This window comes from Oncorhynchus clarkii, chromosome 18, assembly GCF_045791955.1.
Source record: "Oncorhynchus clarkii lewisi isolate Uvic-CL-2024 chromosome 18, UVic_Ocla_1.0, whole genome shotgun sequence".
In the NCBI taxonomy this organism is placed as follows: Eukaryota; Metazoa; Chordata; class Actinopteri; order Salmoniformes; family Salmonidae; genus Oncorhynchus; species Oncorhynchus clarkii.
The window spans coordinates 49,964,465-49,984,648 of NC_092164.1; the positions used below are offsets into that span (position 1 = coordinate 49,964,465).

A 20,184-nucleotide genomic window follows, 5' to 3' on the forward strand; every position below is an offset into this window, starting at 1 on the left:
TGCCAAATTCTCTAAAATGACGGAGGTGGCTTGATAGATAAATTAAAATTCAATTCTCTGGCAAAAGCTCTGGTGGATATTTCTGCAGTCAGCAAGCCAATTGGACACTCCCTAAAGACTTTAAACACTTCTGGCATTGTGTTTGTCACACAACACAACTCCAATGTACATTTCAGAAGGGCCTTTCATTATCCCTAGCACAAGGTGCACCTATGTAACGATCATGCTGTTTAATATGCCACACCGGTCAGGTGGATTGATTAACTTGGCAAAGGAAAATGCTCACAAACAGGGATGTAAACAAATCTGTGCAAAACAATTGAGAGAAATAAGCTTTTTGTGCATATGGAACATTTCTGGGATCTTTTATTTCAGCTCATGAAACATGGGACCAACACTTTACATGTAGCGTTGATATTTTTGTTCAGTGTAGCTCAATTATATTAAAGTGTTCTGTTCTTGGTCATATGGTCACTATGGTCTCTGTAGACAAATGCAGAGAAATGTCTTTTGGGGGTTTAAACCACAAATCCTGTCTTTTCGCAGAAGATGAGTCAGAGAGCTAAAGCTGCATTACAAATGACACGTAAATCCATGAAAATCTGTGTGTGTGTGTTTAAGGTCTGTATGGGTGAATTTAAGTGGAAGCGTGTGGACTAAAAGTATTTAGCATTTTGAAATGTCTGTGTTAGCCTGTAGCCACATGTGTCTGTGGAGGCTGAGTGGGATTAGACTTCATCCAAGCTCTATACCCAAATGCCTCCACTCCATGTGAATCTGTGAGTTGCGTAAGGGCATCTATTATATAATCCGAAACATATATTCATATCCACGAGCCGAGGCTTGCAGTCGGAGAGCATGAACCATGCAACAGCAGCAGATTGGAGAAGAGAAGGAGAGAGAAAAGGAAAGGAGTTTGGAAGGAGGGGAGTGGATGAGGAAAGAAGAGGAAGTGAAAGGAGAGGACAAGGGAAGTGGAAACAGGGGAAGGTGGTTGGGTAGGCAAAGAGGGGAAGGGGTGATACGAGGAGATTCTGTTCGCTTGCTTGATTCTGGGTGGATGGTTCAGCCTAATGAAAACGTGACGGATCAAACAATGGAAGGAAGTGCACTAGAGAGACAATAGGGTTTTGATATAGCCATTTCAATGGCTAACGTAAGACGAAGTACACTCATCTCAGATGTATTTACAGTAACTGAGAAGGTTTTGGGTGTTTAGGATAGCAAACATGGTGGATTGTCTTGGTCCCGAGAGACCATTTGATTAAAGTGCCTGTCTGGAACATTTAGGGTCCAGAGATTGAAGCAGAGGCCTGCTTTAAAAGCTCAGTCACAGGAGAGAGCAAGAGATCAGAAGAGAAAATAGGGGGAAAGTAGAAATGGATAAACAAAAGGTGTGAGGAGAAAGAGGAAGGTAGGGAGGTTAGAGAGCAGAGGGAGAGAAAGCAGGAATGAAGTTACAGTAGAGCGAGGTAGAAAGCGTAGTGAATGATGTGTTCCTACAGGGAACATGTTATGGTATTAGTGAGCTGGCACATGGAGCAGCAGCTAAAAGACACTGGGCATCACTCACTCTGACAGAGCAAAGTACACAGACAAGTTCCTCCCTCTGTTTAATACTCTCAAAACGCCACACATCCATGACAACTAGTCAACGTACCAGATGACACCTGATTTCCCAGTGCACTACTTTTGACCAAGGCCCATTGGGGTTTGGTCAAAAGTAGTGGTATTAAACTAAATTGGTAATATGGTGCCATTTGGGACACAGACCTGCAGTTGGTCTTCAGTCTCCCTCTTCCTCCAAGCCCACATACTGCACCTGGTCAGTCTCCCTCTCGTACTGCACCTGGTCAGTCTCCCTCGCGTACTGCACCTGGTCAGTCTCCCTCGCGTACTGCACCTGGTCAGTCTCCCTCGCGTACTGCACCTGGTCAGTCTCCCTCTCCCTCCAAGCCCACATACTGCACCTGGTCAGTCTCCCTCGCGTACTGCACCTGGTCAGTCTCCCTCGCGTACTGCACCTGGTCAGTCTCCATCGCGTACTGCACCTGGTCAGTCTCCCTCTCGTACTGCACCTGGTCAGTCTCCCTCTCATACTGCACCTGGTCAGTCTCCCTCTCATACTGCACCTTGTCAGTCTCCCTCTCATACTGCACCTTGTCAGTCTCCCTCTGGCACAGGGGTGTCAAACTATTCCATGTCTGCTGGTTTTTGGTTTTTCCTTTCAATTAAAAGACCTAGACAACCAGATGAGGTGAGTTCCTTACTAATCAGTGACAATCAATCAAGTACAAGGGAGGAGCAAAAACCCGCAGACACTCGGCCATCCGTGGAATGGGTTTGACACGTGCTCCAGCACCTCCTCCTCCCATATTTCCTCCATTCTATAATGTTCCCTCTTTCTTATGTCTCCACTAGTTCCAGACAGCATGAAAGAAGAGGGGAAGAGAACGATGGAAAGGGATGAGGACAAGTATTCTTTCTCTGTTCTCCCTCTTCCAGCTGCAGTGAGAGGAGGATGGAGGAAGAGGATGGAATGAGAAAAGCAAGTGTATTCTTTATTTTCCTCTCTTCCAGCTGCAGTGAGAGGTGAGGGGGCTGCACGGTCATCATGACTCTTGTCATGGCAGCAGAGATGGGTTAGAAACAGGAGGTGTATGGCTGATGGTGTGTGTGTGTGTGTGTGTATGGTTGGTTGTGTGATATGACGCAGTTAAGTCATATTGGGGTTGGAATTCTATTTCAATGCACTTCAGAGACTTTATATGAATTTAATACTTTTAATCAATTCCACCTTTCTTCTTACTTACAATGATAAAAAAATGAAATGGCCATTAAGAGAAACCTTCAAACATGCACAATAAGAAAAAAACAACACTCTCTCCATGTTTTGCCAGTGGAGTTGAGTTTTGTTAAAATAAAACCGGCAATAGAAAATAAGTCACTAAAGCATTGAAGCACACCAAGTCTGGGGGAGCATGGAAGAGTCCACATGCCCCGTCTAGGAGGGGTGGCCATTCTGCTATGGCAGTGGTTTAGAAGTACTACTGAGCTACCCAACACCCCTCTTCTCTCTCATGTTTGGTCTAGCTCTTGTCTGGCCAGCATTGCTCAACCTCATACAGCTCCACTTCCTCCCTTCTCCGTGTATCTTACTAGTCTAAAGTGGCTTCTCAACTCCTCTTCTCCATCTGCAAAAACATGGGTGACAACATGGTGGATGACCTCCAGTTCATTAACATCAGTGCAGCCAAAGAGAGGAAAACTTGTTAAGACTATTAAGTTACACATTTCCTTCTACTCGTCTCAGGTGCTGGTCAAATTCTCCCCTCCTCCCTCCCTCTCATCTCCTTTCAGGTGCTCGTCACCTCGATTTTCACCTCTCAATTCCTGTTTTGGGCTGACATCTTTATTCCCATTCTCTGTCTCCCCCTCTTTCACCTCCTCCTTCACCTCCTTCTCTTCCTCCCTGGGTCCCTGCCCCTGTTTGTCTCTGAATACCTCGACCCCCAGCATGCGGAGGTAGTGGAACCTCTCGTTGCGGGGCACGAAGGCTCTGATGGAGGTCTTGCCTCTCCAGCCACACAGCTCTATAGGACACTGAGGACCATCGGGGTTACTGAGGAAAGAGAGGGAGAGGACGGTGAGGGAGAGAGGGGGCGATAGAGGGAGAAGGAGGTCAGGGTGAATTCAACAGATAATATAACACACACAGACAGGCAAACAAAATGGACACTTACCTATTGTCAGGCCGGTATTTTAACACGATGCTGCCCATTCCTGTGGAAACACAGAGGAGGAAAACATGAAGTACTTACTAGTAATACAGACATGAATGGGCCAACACCCAACATGGCCTTAGACACATTGCTTTCCAGTTGAGAACACACACCCATCTTCTTGGCCTGTTGGTGAGCGTCTTCCTCCAGTTTGCTGAGGTACGGGTTCTCCTGAGTCAGTAGAATCTTAATGTCCTCGACACTCACTGTGATCATCCTGGAGCGGATGTAGGGGAACAGAGTATAGATACCCTGGAGGAGGAGAGCAGAATGAGGAGAGCAGAACGAGGAGAGTAAGGAATGAATGCGCGTGTGTGTGCATGCACCTACCTCCTGGGCTAGTCTGAAAGCACAGCCAAACTCCTCCCCGTCACTGTTGCGAGACCACACCTTTACCCCTGTGTTGATCACCTGCAAAATAATGAAATCATTACACTTGAGAATGACTGTTTCAGCAACATATTTACAATTGCTTCTCGTTTCAATGTTGTCATTGTTGTTTTCAATAATAGTGATGACAGTTTCTAGATTTCTTAAGTTATGCAAATATTTGTTTATTAGGTCAAATTGCTCCAATTGGGAGATGGCCATTTCAAATAAACCATTGCTTCTAAGAAAACTAAATACTTTCTCCCATCATTGAGCCAGAACCCTGTTAAGTACGCTGCTTGTATGTCAGTATGTGTGCAGTTCTGGGAACCGTCTGTTACTACTGCTTACCTGGAGGCTGATCTGAACCTGGGTTAGGTCTAAACATCACAACATCAGAAAGGAGGGGGAGATACATAGGGAGAGGAGGAGGGGGAAAAGGAAAGGGTGAAAAGGAGACAAGGAGGGGAGAGCGACAAGGAGAGGACGGGAAATAGACTAAGAGCGGAATGGGGGGGGGGGGGGGGGGGTTCCTCTGTTTGCTTGAATGCACACACACGGCCACCTGTGCAGGAGCTGAGTGTACTAGGGGGATTTGGGATGAAAAGGGTCCCATCTGTTAGCTGGACTCCCCTTGATGGGCTGGCAGTGACACACACACAGTTGTTGTTAGGCAGAGCGCCACATTGTTCCTTAGAGAACATCTCTCGCATACACCTTCCTACCTTCATTCGCTCACTGTTGTTGAGCATGACGTTGCGTAGCTCCTTGGAGACCATGTACAGATGTCTCTTCTTCCCCTCGTGGGTTCTGGTCAGAACGTTTATCTTTGGGAAGTCTGGAGACAGGTCATAGAATGACCTGCAAAACACACATTCATGGAATAGATCAATAACCAGGGCTCAATCAAAACATGTAAAGGTAATACCATTATGCTAGGTCAAAACATTGTCCCCTCTGTACAGATAATGCTGTTATCGAGCAGCTGCTTACATAGGCTACACAAACCACCAAACACACTCACTCTATCGGGGGGAAGACAGGGTCGTCTTCAGTGAGGAAGACAAAGGGGTCTTCTTTAAAACCATGCCTCTTCATCTTTTTATTGGGAGGAGGCCTGGAACACAGAACAGAGTCAGAATACACACACTCTCCCCCCCCACCCCTCGCTCTCTCTCTCAACTTACCCACACACGTTGGGTTCCTTGGCCTGATCGCCTGCCTCTGGCTCTTTGGGCGAGTCCTCTCCTGCCTCCTTCTCTCCATCCTCCAAGGGTGTCTCAGGAAGAGGGGTGCCCACTGGAGAGTCCTCTGGCTGGGGCACGGAGCTGGATGACTGCTCCTTCCTCAACTGGAGAAAGATGGATCATAGTTCACTTTAACGGGAACTTCTCTCTGGTATATGAGCTACCTGATGGTGTTGCATTCCATCTGAGATGTGGGCTTATCCAAGAGTGTGTGGCCGTGCATGTACATGTGTGTATACCTTGGGGAATCTTCTGTTCCAGGGCATGGGGGCTTTCTTGACCAGGACAGCTACAAAGAAGCCTCCCGTGTTCTGGTGATGGGGCAGGATCCTCATACTGAATAAACACATACGTATGCACGGTATATACAAAGATTAATTAGATGCAACAGCACCCTCTGCTGGTAGAAATCAAATCAACACAAACCAGCAACACTTCACAGGGATTTGAAAGTCTGTCCAGCTTTTATTTTTCATCTCATTAGGATTAGGTATGCAGCTGTGTGCACAGGTGTAGCAAATACATGTACATGATTGTCATGACTGACATTTTAGGCATATTCTAACCAAATAAAGTGGGGCCCTGTGTGTTTGTGTGCAGGTGTGTACGCAGGTGAATGTACCATCTCTCCAACTTCATATTGGCCAGTTTCTCTGTGTCTGTGGGAGGGAACATGGTGGGTCTGATCTGTGTGTGGCGGTTGACTGGCACCTCGGACCAGTCCTTATACCACTGACCCTCCTTAGTCATCAACTAGAGATGGAAGGAAAGATGGTGAGAGATATTAAGTGTGTGTGAGAGGTAGCTGTTGGAGGGAGAGGAGGGGGATGGGAGAGAGCGCAAAAGACTCAGTTATAAAACGGGCTAAATCTGTAGTCAAACTGGCACGGTGGTGGAATATCATGACTATTGTAGTGGCTAGACTGTCAGGCCTATCAAGTACCTCTAGTAGTCACTAGCAGTGATTAATAGGCATGAGGTGGCGGTCATGTGTTCCAACAGTTATATACCTTCCATTTGGTGACTCCAGGCATCCATTTTAACCCTGGGAGATCAACTGACGCATCTGCTAACTCTAACGCACCTAGAGATAGACAAAGAGGGAGACAGAGGCAGTTATCTCCTGTGTGTGTGTGTGGCACTGTATTTGTGTGTGCATGCATGCGTGTGTGTTACCTTCACTCTTCTCCAGTAGCGTTGCTATGACAGCTTCGTCCTCTATAGGGTTGAGTGAACAGGTAGAGTAGACCATCCTGCCTCCTACAGCTAGCTGCTCCACACCACGCACTGCTATACGGATCTGGAGACTGGAGACACACACAGGTTATCACACACACATATACAGGCACACACACACATGCTCCCTCTTTCTCTCCTCACCCATGGAGATGCAGGCTGTTACTGGTGGTCCATTTCTTCCACACGTCAATGTTCTTCCTCATGGTGCCATCTCCACTATAGAAACACACACAGAATACTTTACTTTTTAGGAACACACTTGAGAAAATCCAAAATTAGAGTTTGTCAGCTTCCCTGGGGCATCTAACTACACATGAGCCTTCCCAGACAGACAATCCTACAATGTGGTTACAGGAGATTGCTCTCTCTCTTGTGTCATTCTTATAGTCACATTTGGTTCCCCTAATAAAAACAAAACAAACAGTAGCCTACCCAGTGCAGCAACCAATCATAAATCAGACAGAAGAGCCAATCATAAGACACAGGGTAGAACCATGAGGTTGATATCTCTCCATATCCACTGTCGACACATGTCTAGTTTTGACTGTCGAATACCAAAATCCCAGATTTTCCTTTGCCCCCCCCACCTTTCTCCCCTACTTCTCTCAGCTAAACAGGTCCACTCTTTGTTCACCTGCAGGGGACGTCGCAGAGGATGCGGTCGTAGAACAGTGTGCCCTTCTGTCCATCCTCCGTGTCTATCTGTAGTCTGGGGATGCACGAGGCATCGTGGTTCACCACCATGATACAGGGGCTGTTCAGTCTCTTAGCCTGGTGCACCAGCAGGTAACAACGCTTGTTGTCAACGTCGTTGGCTATCACAAAGCCCTCTGAAGGGGGAAGAGGGAGAGAAAGAAAGAGGGGGGAGATGAGGATGTTCAGGATTACAATGCTTTGTTACATTGTTTCACATTTGTCATTTAGCAGATGCTCTTATCCAGAGAATTAGAGGAGCAATCAGGGTTAAGTGCCTTGCTCAAGGGCACAGAGATTTTTCACCTAGTCTGCTCGGGGATTCGAACCAGCAGTGTTTTGGTTACTGTCCCAATGCTCTTAACCGCTATCTTTTCTGTCACAAAGTAACAGAAAAGATACATTCAGCAACTTACCGCTCTTTCCATTGGGCCACAATTCAGATACGCCAATGCATCAGATGTTTGTTGTTAAATTTTTCTACTGATTTGATTCTGTGCGTGCGGGTTACCTGGGAAGGGTACGTCCATATCGGAATGGAGCATCTCAATCAACTGCGCCGTCTTAGATCCAGGAGCAGCACACATGTCCAGAATCTACCCACAGAAAAACACAATTACACTTTACATGTTCCAAGGTTTAGGGTCTAGGAAAGGAATCTACCCACAAAAACACAGTTACACTATAATGTTCCCAGATTTAGGGTCTAAGGACCGAAATGGAAGCAGTTCTTGGCCAGAAAGGCGTCCAGTGTGTCGTTTACCTTGTGGTGGGGCTCAATCTTCATCAGCAGAGGAGGGATCATACTTACAGCCTCCTGTCTGCTGATGTTACCCTGTAGAGCCCAACGTAGAGAAAGAAACACCACAGTACATAAGGCAGCCATACAGCTAAGAAACCATCGAGATCCTATTAAATTACTTTCTAATGCTTAAATAACACTCAAGACTTCCTCACCGACTCGGTCTCGCTGACCAGGAACTGATGGAACTTCTCCAGGAGAGGAGACTTCCTCAGGATCTTCCTGCTCATGTTGGTGTGCCATGCTAGCTCATCTGGGTACCTACACACACACACAATTACAGCAGATGACCCTTTATGTATGTATGTATGTGTGTTTGTGTGTGTGTGCGCAGACGTACCAGCTCAGAGGCTGAGGAGCCTCTATCTTCTGCCCGTCGATCTCTACCTCCTGGATCTCCTTGAAGTACTTGTTCTTCAGACAGTGGAGGATCTCCTTGGCATGGCTACATCAAATCAAAGTTCATTTGTCACGTGAGCCAAACACAACAGGTGTAGACCTTACAGTGAAATGCTTACTTACAGGCCCTAACCAACATTGCGATTTTTAAGTTTAAAAAATTAGGTATTAGGTGAACAATAGATAAGTAAAGAAATAAAAACAGTAAAAAGACAGTGAGAAATAACAGTAGCGAGGCTATATACAGGCACCGGGTAGTCGGGCTAATTGAGGTAGTATATACATGTAGGTATGGTTAAAGTGACTATGCATATATGATAAACAGAGAGTAGCAGTAATGTAAAGAGGGGTTGGTGGGTGGTGAGACACAATTCAGACCCAGCCAGGTCTCGGACCTCCTCCGGCACCTGCAAACGTAATGGTGGTGTTGTAGTTGTGCCTGGCCACGCAGTCGTGGGTGAACAGGGAGTACAGGAGGGGACTGAGCACGCGCCCAAGGGGCTCCAGTGTTGAGGATCAGGGTGGCGGATGTGTTGCTACCTACCCTCAACACTTGGGGGCGGCCCGTCAGGAAGTACATGGGGACAACCCTTTTTAATACACTTAGAGGTTTAATAGAGTGGTGTTTTGGAAAGCAATCTTCATAAGTATGAATCCTGATGTAGAGCAAGAGTAGCCTGGTCCTAGACCTGTGTCTGCTGTCTCGCTAACCCCCCTATGGTCATTGTCATGTCAAATTATCATGAACACAAACAAATCTGGGACCAGGCTAAAACAAGAGTGGGAGTGTATAAATCATCATCCCTTTACAAAACATCTACAGTGGTCAATTCCAACTAACAGTTTGTCACCTCACCTACAGGGTGAGAAAGACCACTTCCATATGTGCCATAGAGGATCCAGAGTCCATTGATGTATTTATTAGTGCACACTGTAACAAAATGTTTCCCAACAAAAAACATCTGGCAAACAAGAGTTTCTATTGGACAAATTTAGATAATACCGAACATGGGGGGACCTGTTTACTTCCTAGTGAATACACCCCTGACCACTTGGCAGAGGTCGAGCTTAGTAGCTTCCGTACCTCTTGTATCCAGTGATGCGGATTGTGGCGGGCAGCGGTTCTCTCATAGCCGCCATGAACTGGTCAAACTCCCCCTCGGGCACCAGGCCCAGCTCCTGATAGTATGCCTCAAACAGCTTGTTCTCCTTGATGATGTCAGCGTAGCCTGCACCCCAACCCTACAGGACAGATACATCGGAGGAGAGGGAAGACGCGAGGAGAGCAGATGAGGGGGGGAACCAAATAGGAGACATGGGAGGAGAGGAATGGATGGGGGTAAGGTGAAGTGGATGTTAGTTTTCTGAATTGCAGCCTCAGATGGATAGATATTGATAGTTTACTATCATAGTACAATAGCTATAACCTGGTCCCAGAACTGTTTTTACTGTATAGCCAACTCCTTGACATGCCAGCACAAACATCTGGGACCAAGATAAAATAGCTAGCTAGCTACACATAGCTATGTCAACGAGTTGTGCAGTAGTAATCAAATCAAAGTTGCTGGGGAGAAATTAAATCTCTTTGACTCGGCATACAGTAATTTGAGGTGACCTAGGCAAGTTAGCTACAGTACGCTAAATTAGCCGGATAGCTATGAAGAGCTATCAAAACTTACAGCATTGTCCCGGTTATCTCTTCCACCAGGCTTGCTATTATTTTGATGCTCCTTCTTTCTCAGTCGACTTCTCTTTCCCATTTTGGAAACACACACTACTCTAAATATGAACCTGCGAAGCAACGTTCTGGTGTAGCTGAATGTATTTTGCTAACAGGGTGATTGAAATGCGAATGGTACTGCACTCGTGTTCTGTTTCAGCTTCTGACGCACACATGTGAGACAGGACCCCAGTTTATGGGTGGCGATGTATTAGCCTGAGAAATAGAAAATATCAGTGCAACATTTTGGCCAACTAAAACCAAAAACACACTCATATGTTTTCGTTTTGGAGCTAGTCAGACAGTGATAAATTATACGTTTTTTTTTTTTTTTTGTGTGCACTAATGCCCCTTCCTCCAAACAATGTCTGATCAACGATATAGTCAGTGGCTTATTCCTCGCCAGTTAAGGAACCCAGGGGCAATGGCTATATACTTGTTTTATTATTTAAAAAAAATTAACAGCAGTTTGCATAAATATGTAATGGAATTCATCTAAAATTACTGTAATTTCATATTTTTACCAGTGTGGTGGTTTCTCCTGAACACACCTTGTAGTTGAATAACATTGTATCCATTTTCAATTGGCTAGATAATGACGATGCAAAACAAAGTGACTCGATTGGTTTATTAGGAGTCAGGCTCCTTTATTTATCCTTATGATTGGACCATGGAACTGAGCAGACCAGTGAGATGATCGCAGTACGCATACTTGTACAAGTGACATATGTGTTCATTATTGCCTTGGATACATTCATTTTATTTACATTGTTTTGAATACAATTTTAATTTCTTACACTATTTGCAGCTTATCTGGTAAAGATGGACAGTATTCTTTCAAAGCTTTTCGCCTCCGAGACAGAAGAGTTGTATGTTTTGGACTGCCTGGCATACTTCATGATTTTCATGGCTGCTTGTACCTTCATAACATTACTATTTGAGAATGTCCCCTATGGCAGATACGCAACAAGCAGATATGGATTCCCCGTCAACGTCAAATTCGCCTGGTTCGTGCAGGAACTACCTGCTTTTCTGGTGCCACTGTGCCTTGTGCTGTGGACTTCTGCGGCGAAAACCACTCATCTTCCCAATCAGTTACTGCTGGTCATGTACTTCTGCCACTATGTGCAAAGGTAAGACCCAATGGTTAGAAGAGTTTGACAAAGTAACACTGTACTTCACATGCATACAAAGTACTAACTGTCATATCTAGGTCAGTGGTTCTCAAACGTTTTTTGGTTACTGTACAACCAAGTACATTTTGCTCTGCCCAGAGTACCCCCTCATATGCAATTGATTTCTCAATTGTAATAACACATTGCTAAATGATGTGCCAACGTTGTAACTGAAATGCAGTGCATTGCCAGCCATGAGACACATGCATCCTAGACAACTGGTGGGGAAATTATTATTCATCAGTTCTATTTATATTCTCCTAGATCTCTCATCTATCCATTTTTAATTCGTGGAGGGAAATCTACACCATTTGCATCGTTCGCCTTGGCCTTTGTGTTCTGCATCTATAATGGCTACATGCAGGTCAGATACCTGAGCCACTATGCAGAGTACTCTGCTGATTGGGTTACCAGCCCTTGCTTTATCACAGGTAAGAGACATGGCTGACATGACATACAGCATAGGGTCTGTATTAATGCATAAACCACACATTCACAAATTACACAGTTGTCTATTTCAATATGTTCCATGAATTTCTTCTCGTTCTAGAGTTATCCACATCATGCTATCCAAAACAAACAGTGCCTTGCGAAAGTATTCGGCCCCCTTGAACTTTGCGACCTTTTGCCACATTTCAGGCTTCAAACATAAAGATATAAAACTGTATTTTTTTGTGAAGAATCAACAACAAGTGGGACACAATCATGAAGTGGAACGACATTTATTGGATATTTCAAACTTTTTTAACAAATCAAAAACTGAAAAATTGGGCGTGCAAAATTATTCAGCCCCCTTAAGTTAATACTTTGTAGCGCCACCTTTTGCTGCGATTACAGCTGTAAGTCGCTTGGGGTATGTCTCTATCAGTTTTGCACATCGAGAGACTGAATTTTTTTCCCATTCCTCCTTGCAAAACAGCTCGAGCTCAGTGAGGTTGGATGGAGAGCATTTGTGAACGGCAGTTTTCAGTTCTTTCCACAGATTCTCGATTGGATTCAGGTCTGGACTTTGACTTGGCCATTCTAACACCTGGATATGTTTATTTTTGAACCATTTCATTGTAGATTTTGCTTTATGTTTTGGATCATTGTCTTGTTGGAAGACAAATCTCTGTCCCAGTTTTAGGTCTTTTGCAGACTCCATCAGGTTTTCTTCCAGAATGGTCCTGTATTTGGCTCCATCCATCTTCCCATCAATTTTAACCATCTTCCCTGTCCCTGCTGAAGAAAAGCAGGCCCAAACCATGATGCTGCCACCACCATGTTTGACAGTGGGGATGTTGTGTTCAGGGTGATGAGCTGTTTTGCTTTTACGCCAAACATAACGTTTTGCATTGTTGCCAAAAAGTTCAATTTTGGTTTCATCTGACCAGAGCACCTTCTTCCACATGTTTGGTGTGTCTCCCAGGTGGCTTGTGGCAAACTTTAAACAACACTTTTTATGGATATCTTTAAGAAATGGCTTTCTCCTTGGGATGTTTAAAGCTTGGGAAATCATTTTGTATCCAAATCCGGCTTTAAACTTCTTCACAACAGTATCTCGGACCTGCCTGGTGTGTTCCTTGTTCTTCATGATGCTCTCTGCGCTTTTAACGGACCTCTGAGACTATCACAGTGCAGGTGCATTTATACGGAGACTTGATTACACACAGGTGGATTGTATTTATCATCATTAGTCATTTAGGTCAACATTGGATCATTCAGAGATCCTCACTGAACTTCTGGAGAGAGTTTGCTGCACTGAAAGTAAAGGGGCTGAATAATTTTGCACGCCCAATTTTTCAGTTTTTGATTTGTTAAAAAAGTTTGAAATATCCAATAAATGTCGTTCCACTTCATGATTGTGTCCCACTTGTTGTTGATTCTTCACAAAAAAATACAGTTTTATATCTTCATGTTTGAAGCCTGAAATGTGACAAAAGGTCGCAAAGTTCAAGGGGGCCGAATACTTTCGCAAGGCACTGTACCTTACATTTCCTCATTTTCACCTCATTGGTTGTCTTATATACACTGTCATTATAAATCAGCTTCCCCATTGGTTGATTTTCAGGCTCTGCGCTATGGTTGGTGGGTTGGTTGGTGAACGTTCACTCAGACCACATCCTGAGGAACCTACGGAAGCCTGGAGAGATCAGCTACAAGATACCAACAGGTAAGATACCTGCTACCAGAGAGCGATATAGAGAGAGACAGGTTTTCCACTGATCAGACGCCATGACCGTTTTGGACAGCATGCTGTAACATTTTCACATCAGTTCTCGCACAGCCAGCTGAACACATTGTAAATAATGGCTGTGAAATGTGTCTATGCTAGCTACAACCATAGTAGCACACTGATGTTCAGTGTTGCTTAAAACAGGGAGTTCACTCTTTCCAGAGGGTGGATCCAGTATTCTATTTTAAATCCAGGGTTACAGAGAGTAGTGTCACTATGACACACCAGAGAGGGTTGAAACCATCACCTTGTGCCCGAGGTGAACCCTTCATAACTGATGAACCAGTTGAAACCTGTCCACCCTAAAGCCTTGTAGAAATAAAGCTTTTTACGGTAGAGACAGAAGAATGCAGCAAGTCTAGTCACACCGTATGGAAAAATTCTTACATTTTAGTTATTTAAGTGCCTTGCTCAAGGGCACAGACAATTTTTTTTCACCAATTAGAACCAATGACCTTCAGTTACTGGCCCTACGTTTTTAACCGTTAGGCTACCTGCCGCCCTGCAGGCACTCCTGGAATCCAGAGAAACATGATGTTTTAGAAGAGTGGTGGTGAAGGCAGTGGCTGTACACAATCTGTGTTCAAGCAGGGGGAGGACTGAAGCCATCTATGGTCTTTAGTGCCTTGTTTATGAATTATTTTTTATGCTGCCGTATTTCAGTCTATGACCTTAACACTCAAAATTGAGATCAACCTTCAGTGACTTAGAAGTGGTTTGAAGCCAGAGACTGTGAGAAAGGATCTGAAATACAATGCTACAGTTTCACCGGAAACTGACCTGAAGAAATTGAAACGGGTAGATTAACATTTGTCTTTAGTAGTGTTTTGCTTCCTTTTGTAATAATGCCTCTATTGAATGATTTACTTAACGGCAGTTTATAAAATCATATTAGGGATCTCTTTCTCCAATTATCCAACCACAATGACAATGTGAATGGTCTTGATGTAAATAATCAAGTGTGTGAAATTGTATCAGAAGTGGGTTTTCTGTATTGCAGCCTAGGTGGATAGATCTTGATAGAGCTCACGATCATAGTACAATGGCTATAACCTGGTCCCAGACCTGGTTGTACTCTATAACCAACTCCTTGACATTACATTTGAGTTATTTAGCAGACGCTCTTGTACAGGGCGTCTTACAATAGTGTGTGCATACATTTGTACTTTTTCGTACTGACAAGCCAGTGAATGATCATAGACATTGGCAAGACAGCACAAACATCTGGGACCAAGATAAAAAATAAAATTGTGATGGGCACGGATATGGAAAATGTATATTGAAATCAGTTGCATTTTATCAAACACATCTGTTTGAATGAATAACATTGCAACTGTGTGGACTTCTCTTCCAAGGCTTTGAAGTTCAGATAACCGTTTCCTGATTTTCCATGGGCCAGGTGTGAATGTTCTGGGAGCCTAACCTAGCTTGAAAACAATGGAAAGCCTGTTGATGGCCCTTCAGCAGGCTGTTAAGTATGCTAAGTAGATGTTCTGTGACTGCAGGAACAGTCATGAATTTACTTTTACACAATAGTGTAGGTTAACAGCAAGGATAAACCCATATCACGATATGCCATGCTCATATCAGTATTACATTAATTATCGATATTGGTGCTCACCACTAAACATTCGTATTGGGTGGGAAAAATAGTACCAGTCAAGTTTGGACACCTACTCATTCAAGGGTTTTTCTTAGTTGTACTATTTTCTACATTGTAAAAATAAAACATGGAATCATGTTGTAACCATACAGGTGTTAAACAAATCAAAATATATTTTAGATTCTTCAAAGTAGCCACCCTTTGACAGCTTTGCACACTCTTGGCATTCTCTCAACCACCTTCACCTGGAATGCTTTTCCAACAGTTTTGAAGGAGTTCCCACGTGCTGAGCACTTGTTGGCTGCTCAGTACAAAAATGTATGTACCCACTACTGTAAGTCGGTCTGGATAAGCACGTCTGCTAAGACTAAAACCCAGACCTTGGATCAATGGAATCTTGACTGGCGCAGGTGATAAACATGCGACACGGGCCTGGTTAATCACATTGCTGTCGTGACTGTTCCTGTGGTTCTACCAAATTATTTATATATACACACTAGATGACTGATAGGGGGTGCCATTCATTCTTCTGGGCAGTGCCAATATACACTGCTCAAAAAAATAAAGGGAACACTTAAACAACACAATGTAACTCCAAGTCAATCACACTTCTGTGAAATCAAACTGTCCACTTAGGAAGCAACACTGATTGACAATAAATTTCACATGCTGTTGTGCAAATGGAATAGACAACAGGTGGAAATTATAGGCAATTAGCAAGACACCCCCAATAAAGGAGTGGTTCTGCAGGTGATAACCACAGACCACTTCTCAGTTCCTATGCTTCCTGGCTGATGTTTTGGTCACTTTTGAATGCTGGCGGTGCTTTCACTCTAGTGGTAGCATGAGACGGAGTCTACAACCCACACAAGTGGCTCAGGTAGTGCAGCTCATCCAGGATGGCACATCAATGCGAGCTGTGGCAAGAAGGTTTGCGGTGTCTGTCAGCGTAGTGTCCAGAGCATGGAGGCGCTACCAGGAGACAGGCCAGTACATCAGGAGACATTGAGGAGGCCGTAGGAGGGCAACAACCAAGCAGCAGGACCGCTACCTCTGCCTTTATGCAAGGAGGAGCAGGGTGAGCACTGCAGGAGCCCTGCAAAATGACCTCCAGCAGGACACAAATGTGCATGTGTCTGCTCAAACGGTCAGAAAGAGACTCCATAAGGGTGGTATGAGGGCCCAACGTCCACAGGTGGGGGTTGTGCTTACAGCCCAACACCGTGCAGGACGTTTGGCATTTGCCAGAGAACACCAAGATTGGCAAATTCGCCACTGGCGCCCTGTGCTCTTAACAGATGAAAGCAGGTTCACACTGAGCACATCTGACAGACGTGACAGTCTGGAGACGCCGTGGAGAACGTTCTGCTGCCTGCAACATCCTCCAGCATGACCGGTTTGGCGGTGGGTCAGTCATGGTGTGGGGTGGCATTTCTTTGCGGGGCCGCACAGCTCTCCATGTGCTCGCCAGAGGTAGCCTGACTGCAATTAGGTACCGAGATGAGATCCTCAGACCCCTTGTGAGACCATATGCTGGTGCGGTTGGCCCTGGGTTCCTCCTAATGCAAGACAATGCTAGACCTCATGTGGCTGGAGTGTGTCAGCAGTTCCTGCAAGAGGAAGGCATTGATGCTATGGACTGGCCCACCCGTTCCCCAGACCTGAATCCAATTGAGCACATCTGGGACATCATGTCTCGCACCATCCACCACAGACTGTCCAGGGGCTGGCAGATGCTTTAGTCCAGGTCTGGGAGAAGATCCCTCAGGAGACCATCCGCCACCTCATCAGGAATGCCCAGGTGTTGTAGGGAGGTCATACAGGCACGTGGAGGCCACACACACTACTGAGCCTCATTTTGACTTGTTTTAAGGACATTACATCAAAGTTGGATCAGCCTGTAGTGTGGTTTTCCACTTTAATTTTGAGTGTCACTCCAAATCCAGACCTCCATGGGTTGATACATTTGATTTCCATTGATAATTTTTGTGTGATTTTGTTGTCAGCACATTCAACTATGTAAAGAAAAAAGTATTTAATAAGAATATTTCATTCATTCAGATCTAGGATGTGTTATTTTAGTGTTCCCTTTATGTTTTTGAGCAGTGTAGTTGACCGGTGGCTTCAAAGCCTTTCACTGGTCAATACATAGCATCAGCAATCCAGGGTTTATATACTGTACATCACTGGTTGTACCCTGTCTTATGTTCTCTCCTGTAGGTGGGCTGTTTGAATATGTGTCTGGAGCAAACTTCTTTGGTGAGATAACAGAGTGGGCGGGATTTGCCCTGGCGGCTCATTCTGTCCACAGCGCATCCTTCGCCATCTTCACTCTCATTGTTCTTGCCAGCAGAGCTTTCGCTCACCACAGGTAGGAAGGAAACACACACACGGTTTGGGGTGAACTACACCTTTAACACTTGTAATAGTATAATAGTGAATTCATGTCCTCCTGTCTTTCCTTCTCTCTAGGTGGTACCTTCAGAAATTCGAAGACTACCCCAAATCCAGGAAGGCATTGATACCATTTGTATTATAATGATTCACTACAACGATCCAACCTCCAACAGCCAAACGCAACGAGCTGTGACCCTATGCTACATCATCTGGGGTCTGGTTAGGTTTGTTATTGCTTGTTTGTTTGGGTTTACCTCAAGAGAATACATACAAGGATGAACACAATGAGTACTGACAATTCTATTCACTGGGAAGATATGAAGAGCTCCAGAAACCACAACACCAATGACAAGATTATTAGACATGCCCTGATGGAGGCTACACTGCCAAGTAGAGGCAATTTATTTTATTGAGAAAAAAAAAATCCTCCAAGAGTGGCTGGATATATTTTTCACATGGTTGCACCTCAGCTCTCACCAACTTGGTTATGTCCCGCAATGAGATTTACTATAGTATGTGGCGACTATTACTTTTACGATACTTTCACAGCGGACCAACCAACAGAACCAATCCATCTTACAAAGGTTCAGCTCCATTTCAACACATCCCCTAACCTCTACCCTTCCCCTAACTCCCTGCAGCAGTGTGTGCATCTCTCGCCCTCTCTGTTGCGTGCAGGCGGAGAACGAGCCAACCATCAAAACACAATGTCAGTAGAGCTCTAGTTTCCCCGGTGAGACAACCCAGTGCTAGAAGGACTGAGAATTAACTTACTGTCAACACACAGGAATGCAGACAGACAGATTTCACTGCTTGTGGAAGAAACTAGCTCTTTGTATATTCGTGCACTCACGTGTGTGTCAGAGGAATCTGTTGTGAGCAGTGCTGTAGTCTTCCCCTATGATTTGTAGTGCTAGCAGCACTGAGGATGAACCAACCCTTCACCACACACACACACACACACACACACACACACACACACACACACACACACACACACACACACACACACACACACACACACACACACACACACACACACACACACACACACACTTCGTGAGGCGACCCCAGCCTTAGGGCTGAAAATGGGGTTATGAACCAGAGATACAAATGAGAGAAATGCTCCATTCAGTCAGTAAGGCCACTGGATTAGTCTATCACCCAGAGCTTGTTGCTGCCATAGAGAGACCAAAAGAAAGGGAGAGTGAAAAGATAGTGATGGAGGGAGAGAGAGTGGGCTAGTGAGGGAGTGAGCAATACTCAACCTGACATTCTTGCTCTGGGGGTTTTCCTTGGCTCTGTCACATGCAGCACGTGAGCAGGGAGGGAAGCAGACATTATGCAAAGAGCGCACACACAGTACAGAAGGTGCTGCCAGTAGGCTCCAGCTTGCCTCATTCCATTACAGAGTTTAATGGGCTGGAAGATGGCTGTGTGTAGAGTTGACTGCAAATGGTGTCTGGAATCGCTCTCTCTTTGCGTGTGTAATGACGAACACCTCTAGTTACGTGTTCCCCGTCTCCTTCCCAGCCCTCTGTCTTCACATGTAGTTTATAGTATCAATCCTGTAAGTGAGGATAGTATATTTTTAATTGGGCAGCAATTATTTTTTTACTGAAACATTGGATTCATTTCAATGACACTCATTTTGATTCCATTCATGACATAACAGAATTGGAAATGCTGAACTGCACTGTGGACTCCATCTCTCTCTGTGTGTGTAGTGTTCAAGACTCAAGCTATTACACCCATTGCCCCAAGCAACATATTTGTCTGAGGTAAGAGCTCTCACCTTGTGAATTCCTTGTGGTCTTAGGACAGCATTGCATTTTGACTCACACTGAACTGAGCTGTTAGCAAGCAGTAAAATGGGTTGTTGAGCTCCTTAGCTTACCAGGGTCATTCAGGGAGAGACTAGGATCAATGACATTAAAAAGTCACCCAGCTTGTGGTAATACATTCTCTATTTTTTTTTTTTTTTTTACCTCTACAAGGACCAGGAAGTCATTTAAACATAAGTATTTTCTGATAGAGGGATGCTCCAAATGAAACGACCTGTTTCTTAATGTAATCAATTAAATGTATTTTTTTTTTATTGCCAATCTGTCATGCACAAAGGCTGTCCAACATTTTGCCAGGGTTATTCAAATTTCTCATTAACATGTTGACTGATTACTTATTTCAAATTAACTTTATCTTAGCTGTCTAATCCTGTTGTGATACTGGGTGCTGTTATTGAATTATTCATAATACATATTTTGCTGTATAAACATGGTCAAAAATTCTTCAAATATTTACTTTGAACATTATTGGGTGATTTGTAATGAGTCAAATTGTGTGGCAGCTGAGAGCGAGGTGTGTGTCGTTACCACAGCTACAAAGCAAAAATTGCCTATATCTAAAAAAACTAAAATAATTTAAATACGTTTTTTGGTCTTAACATAAGGTTAGGCATAATGTTAGCAGTGTGGTTAAGGTTAGGTTTAAAATCTGATTTTAAGAAGAGAAATTGTAGAAATAGGCGAGGGTTTAGGACTTTG

General features: G+C 44.4%; 2 protein-coding genes across 2 annotated transcripts; one reads left to right on the forward strand and one right to left on the reverse strand.

Annotated features, from left to right (window-relative positions):
- Positions 1-3,223: 3,223 nt before the first annotated feature.
- LOC139373623 (RNA cytosine-C(5)-methyltransferase NSUN2-like) lies at positions 3,224-10,421 on the reverse strand. Its single transcript, XM_071114341.1, is given in 20 exon segments — positions 3,224-3,387; positions 3,389-3,622; positions 3,744-3,783; positions 3,896-4,034; positions 4,113-4,193; positions 4,877-5,012; positions 5,176-5,268; positions 5,339-5,502; positions 5,638-5,734; positions 6,021-6,151; positions 6,409-6,482; positions 6,575-6,705; positions 6,779-6,853; positions 7,272-7,467; positions 7,842-7,926; positions 8,094-8,165; positions 8,288-8,393; positions 8,473-8,577; positions 9,616-9,773; positions 10,211-10,421. Coding segments are annotated over 20 exon segments (2,229 nt in total). The 5' UTR covers positions 10,292-10,421; the 3' UTR covers positions 3,224-3,356.
- Positions 10,422-10,930: 509 nt separating this feature from the next.
- LOC139373625 (steroid-5-alpha-reductase, alpha polypeptide 1 (3-oxo-5 alpha-steroid delta 4-dehydrogenase alpha 1)) lies at positions 10,931-19,928 on the forward strand. Its single transcript, XM_071114345.1, has 5 exons — positions 10,931-11,384; positions 11,691-11,857; positions 13,477-13,578; positions 17,465-17,615; positions 17,717-19,928. The coding sequence occupies exons 1-5, from the start codon at positions 11,074-11,076 to the stop codon at positions 17,781-17,783; spliced, it is 798 nt and encodes a 265-aa protein (XP_070970446.1). The 5' UTR covers positions 10,931-11,073; the 3' UTR covers positions 17,784-19,928.
- The last annotated feature ends 256 nt before the right edge of the window (positions 19,929-20,184 follow it).